The sequence below is a fragment of the Engystomops pustulosus genome, chromosome 9, assembly GCF_040894005.1.
Source record: "Engystomops pustulosus chromosome 9, aEngPut4.maternal, whole genome shotgun sequence".
Taxonomy (NCBI): domain Eukaryota; kingdom Metazoa; phylum Chordata; class Amphibia; order Anura; family Leptodactylidae; genus Engystomops; species Engystomops pustulosus.
The window spans coordinates 102,114,723-102,120,846 of NC_092419.1; the positions used below are offsets into that span (position 1 = coordinate 102,114,723).

At 50.8% G+C, this 6,124-nt stretch overlaps 1 protein-coding gene across 1 annotated transcript in view; it reads right to left on the bottom strand.

Moving 5' to 3' along the window:
- GDI1 (GDP dissociation inhibitor 1) overlaps window positions 1-5,913 on the bottom strand; it is a 31,932-nt gene extending 26,019 nt beyond the window's left edge. Inside the window, exon 1 of the mRNA XM_072124937.1 lies at window positions 5,756-5,913. Within this exon, the coding sequence (XP_071981038.1) occupies window positions 5,756-5,800 (45 nt within the window). The 5' untranslated portion in view covers window positions 5,801-5,913. The remainder of the gene's footprint in view (window positions 1-5,755) is intronic.
- Window positions 5,914-6,124: the final 211 nt, after the last annotated feature.

A 6,124-nucleotide genomic window follows, 5' to 3' on the forward strand; every position in this document is an offset into this window, starting at 1 on the left:
ATACCACCCTGATCCTCCTCTATGTACCATACCATCCTGATCCTCCTCTATGTACCATACCATCCTGATCCCCCTCTATGTACCATACCATCCTGATCCTCCTCTATGTACCATACCATCCTGATCCTCCTCTATGTACCATACCATCCTGATCCTCCTCTATGTACCATACCACCCTGATCCCTCCTCTATGTACCATACCATCCTGATCCCCCCTCTATGTACCATACCACCCTGATCCCCCTCTATGTACCATACCACCCTGATCCTCCTCTATGTACCATACCATCCTGATCCCTCCTCTATGTACCATACCATCCTGATCCCCCTCTATGTACCATACCACCCTGATCCCCCTCTATGTACCATACCATCCTGATCCTCCTCTATGTACCATACCATCCTGATCCTCCTCTATGTACCATACCATCCTGATCCTCCTCTATGTACCATACCATCCTGATCCTCCTCTATGTACCATACCACCCTGATCCCCCTCTATGTACCATACCATCCTGATCCCCCTCTATGTACCATACCACCCTGATCCCCCCTCTATGTACCATACCATCCTGATCCTCCTCTATGTACCATACCATCCTGATCCCCCTCTATGTACCATACCATCCTGATCCCCCCTCTATGTACCATACCACCCTGATCCTCCTCTATGTACCATACCATCCTGATCCCTCCTCTATGTACCATACCATCCTGATCCTCCTCTATGTACCATACCATCCTGATCCTCCTCTATGTACCATACCATCCTGATCCCCCCTCTATGTACCATACCATCCTGATCCCCCTCTATGTACCATACCATCCTGATCCTCCTCTATGTACCATACCATCCTGATCCTCCTCTATGTACCATACCACCCTGATCCCCCTCTATGTACCATACCATCCTGATCCCCCTCTATGTACCATACCATCCTGATCCTCCTCTATGTACCATACCATCCTGATCCCCCCTCTATGTACCATACCATCCTGATCCCTCCTCTATGTACCATACCATCCTGATCCTCCTCTATGTACCATACCATCCTGATCCCCCTCTATGTACCATACCATCCTGATCCTCCTCTATGTACCATACCATCCTGATCCTCCTCTATGTACCATACCATCCTGATCCCTCTCTATGTACCATACCACCCTGATCCCCCTCTATGTACCATACCATCCTGATCCCCCTCTATGTACCATACCATCCTGATCCCCCTCTATGTACCATACCATCCTGATCCCCCTCTATGTACCATACCATCCTGATCCTCCTCTATGTACCATACCATCCTGATCCTCCTCTATGTACCATACCATCCTGATCCCCCTCTATGTACCATACCATCCTGATCCCTCCTCTATGTACCATACCACCCTGATCCTCCTCTATGTACCATACCATCCTGATCCCTCCTCTATGTACCATACCATCCTGATCCTCCTCTATGTACCATACCATCCTGATCCCCCCTCTATGTACCATACCATCCTGATCCCCCTCTATGTACCATACCATCCTGATCCCCCTCTATGTACCATACCATCCTGATCCCCCTCTATGTACCATACCATCCTGATCCCCCTCTATGTACCATACCACCCTGACCCCCCCTCTATGTACCATACCACCCTGATCCTCCTCTATGTACCATACCATCCTGATCCCCCTCTATGTACCATACCATCCTGATCCCCCTCTATGTACCATACCATCCTGATCCCCCCTCTATGTACCATACCATCCTGATCCCCCTCTATGTACCATACCATCCTGATCCCCCTCTATGTACCATACCACCCTGATCCCCCTCTATGTACCATACCACCCTGATCCTCCTCTATGTACCATACCATCCTGATCCCCCTCTATGTACCATACCATCCTGATCCCCCTCTATGTACCATACCATCCTGACCCCCCCTCTATGTACCATACCACCCTGATCCCCCTCTATGTACCATACCATCCTGATCCCCCTCTATGTACCATACCATCCTGACCCCCCCTCTATGTACCATACCATCCTGATCCCCCTCTATGTACCATACCACCCTGATCCCCCTCTATGTACCATACCATCCTGATCCCCCTCTATGTACCATACCAGCCTGATCCTCCTCTATGTACCATACCATCCTGATCCTCCTCTATGTACCATACCATCCTGATCCCTCCTCTATGTACCATACCATCCTGATCCTCCTCTATGTACCATACCATCCTGACCCCCCCTCTATGTACCATACCATCCTGATCCCCCTCTATGTACCATACCACCCTGATCCCCCTCTATGTACCATACCATCCTGATCCCCCTCTATGTACCATACCACCCTGATCCCCCTCTATGTACCATACCATCCTGATCCTCCTCTATGTACCATACCATCCTGATCCCTCCTCTATGTACCATACCATCCTGATCCCTCCTCTATGTACCATACCATCCTGATCCCCCTCTATGTACCATACCACCCTGATCCCCCTCTATGTACCATACCATCCTGATCCTCCTCTATGTACCATACCATCCTGATCCCTCCTCTATGTACCATACCACCCTGATCCCTCCTCTATGTACCATACCATCCTGATCCCCCTCTATGTACCATACCACCCTGATCCCCCTCTATGTACCATACCATCCTGATCCTCCTCTATGTACCATACCATCCTGATCCCCCTCTATGTACCATACCATCCTGATCCCCCTCTATGTACCATACCATCCTGATCCCCCTCTATGTACCATACCACCCTGATCCCTCCTCTATGTACCATACCACCCTGATCCTCCTCTATGTACCATACCATCCTGATCCTCCTCTATGTACCATACCATCCTGATCCTCCTCTATGTACCATACCACCCTGATCCCCCTCTATGTACCATACCATCCTGATCCCTCCTCTATGTACCATACCATCCTGATCCCTCCTCTATGTACCATACCACCCTGATCCTCCTCTATGTACCATACCATCCTGATCCTCCGCTATGTACCATACCATCCTGATCCTCCTCTATGTACCATACCACCCTGATCCCCCTCTATGTACCATACCATCCTGATCCTCCTCTATGTACCATACCACCCTGATCCCCCTCTATGTACCATACCACCCTGATCCTCCTCTATGTACCATACCATCCTGATCCCCCCTCTATGTACCATACCATCCTGATCCCTCCTCTATGTACCATACCATCCTGATCCTCCTCTATGTACCATACCATCCTGATCCTCCTCTATGTACCATACCACCCTGATCCCCCTCTATGTACCATACCATCCTGATCCTCCTCTATGTACCATACCATCCTGATCCTCCTCTATGTACCATACCATCCTGATCCTCCTCTATGTACCATACCATCCTGATCCTCCTCTATGTACCATACCATCCTGATCCTCCTCTATGTACCATACCACCCTGATCCTCCTCTATGTACCATACCACCCTGATCCTCCTCTATGTACCATACCATCCTGATCCTCCTCTATGTACCATACCATCCTGATCCCTCCTCTATGTACCATACCATCCTGATCCCCCTCTATGTACCATACCATCCTGATCCCCCTCTATGTACCATACCATCCTGATCCCTCCTCTATGTACCATACCATCCTGATCCTCCTCTATGTACCATACCATCCTGATCCTCCTCTATGTACCATACCATCCTGATCCTCCTCTATGTACCATACCACCCTGATCCTCCTCTATGTACCATACCACCCTGACCCCCCCTCTATGTACCATACCATCCTGATCCTCCTCTATGTACCATACCATCCTGATCCCCCTCTATGTACCATACCATCCTGATCCCCCTCTATGTACCATACCATCCTGATCCTCCTCTATGTACCATACCACCCTGATCCCTCCTCTATGTACCATACCATCCTGATCCCCCCTCTATGTACCATACCATCCTGATCCTCCTCTATGTACCATACCATCCTGATCCTCCTCTATGTACCATACCACCCTGATCCCTCCTCTATGTACCATACCATCCTGATCCCCCCTCTATGTACCATACCATCCTGATCCTCCTCTATGTACCATACCATCCTGATCCTCCTCTATGTACCATACCATCCTGATCCTCCTCTATGTACCATACCATCCTGATCCCCCTCTATGTACCATACCATCCTGATCCCCCCTCTATGTACCATACCATCCTGATCCTCCTCTATGTACCATACCATCCTGATCCCCCTCTATGTACCATACCATCCTGATCCCCCTCTATGTACCATACCATCCTGATCCTCCTCTATGTACCATACCACCCTGATCCCTCCTCTATGTACCATACCATCCTGATCCCCCCTCTATGTACCATACCATCCTGATCCTCCTCTATGTACCATACCATCCTGATCCTCCTCTATGTACCATACCATCCTGATCCTCCTCTATGTACCATACCATCCTGATCCCCCTCTATGTACCATACCATCCTGATCCCCCCTCTATGTACCATACCATCCTGATCCCCCTCTATGTACCATACCACCCTGATCCTCCTCTATGTACCATACCATCCTGATCCTCCTCTATGTACCATACCATCCTGATCCCCCTCTATGTACCATACCATCCTGATCCCCCTCTATGTACCATACCATCCTGATCCTCCTCTATGTACCATACCATCCTGATCCCCCTCTATGTACCATACCATCCTGATCCCCCTGTATGTACCATACCATCCTGATCCCTCCTCTATGTACCATACCATCCTGATCCCTCTCTATGTACCATACCATCCTGATCCCTCCTCTATGTACCATACCATCCTGATCCTCCTCTATGTACCATACCACCCTGATCCCTCCTCTATGTACCATACCACCCTGATCCCCCTCTATGTACCATACCACCCTGATCCTCCTCTATGTACCATACCATCCTGATCCCTCCTCTATGTACCATACCATCCTGATCCCCCTCTATGTACCATACCACCCTGATCCTCCTCTATGTACCATACCATCCTGATCCTCCTCTATGTACCATACCATCCTGATCCCCCTCTATGTACCATACCATCCTGATCCTCCTCTATGTACCATACCATCCTGATCCCCCTCTATGTACCATACCATCCTGATCCCCCTCTATGTACCATACCATCCTGATCCCCCTCTATGTACCATACCATCCTGATCCCCCTCTATGTACCATACCACCCTGATCCTCCTCTATGTACCATACCATCCTGATCCCCCTCTATGTACCATACCATCCTGATCCCTCCTCTATGTACCATACCATCCTGATCCTCCTCTATGTACCATACCATCCTGATCCTCCTCTATGTACCATACCATCCTGATCCTCCTCTATGTACCATACCATCCTGATCCTCCTCTATGTACCATACCACCCTGATCCTCCTCTATGTACCATACCATCCTGATCCCCCCTGCCTCCTCTCTCCTATGATTGCTGGGTGTCACATGGTGGGTGCTGCTTAGGTTACAATTAACCTGTTCAGCACCAAGGAGAGGGCACAATGGCCGCCGCCGCCTCAGGCCCCGGGGATCCGCGCATCCTGGATGTCAGACATGACGGAGGATCCCGGTGGCACTGGCGGCAGCCCGTCCTGTGTGATCCATGAGCACTGGATCTAGGATATAGGTATGCTGTGCGGGCACTGCCCGGGGGTGCGCTGTATGATATATCCCTATGGCACTGTGCCCCGGGCATACTCACTGTCAGGCCGGTGCCCAGGACGATGACATCGTACTCCTCATCCATGGTGCAGGTGCCCGGAGCCGCCAACACACAACTCAGCAGCCGCAGCCTCAGATGTAATGGACCAAAGATGGCTGCGGCAGCACCGCCCTATCCGCCTCCGCGACGACAAGTAGTCCCTGCCTGCAGCCTCCGGAGCCGGCGAAAGTATCGGGCGTGGCGGGAAGAGGCTGAGCCGGCTGGGGGTGGGAGGAGAACGGGGATAACCCGGGGGAGCTGGGGGTCCTGTCAGTGTGTTATAGAGGAGCGAGGTCTGTCATGTGAGGATGGACTGGGTGGATGACCTTGGTGCTGCGGCTCCAGATGCGGATCAGTGCGCGCTGCATC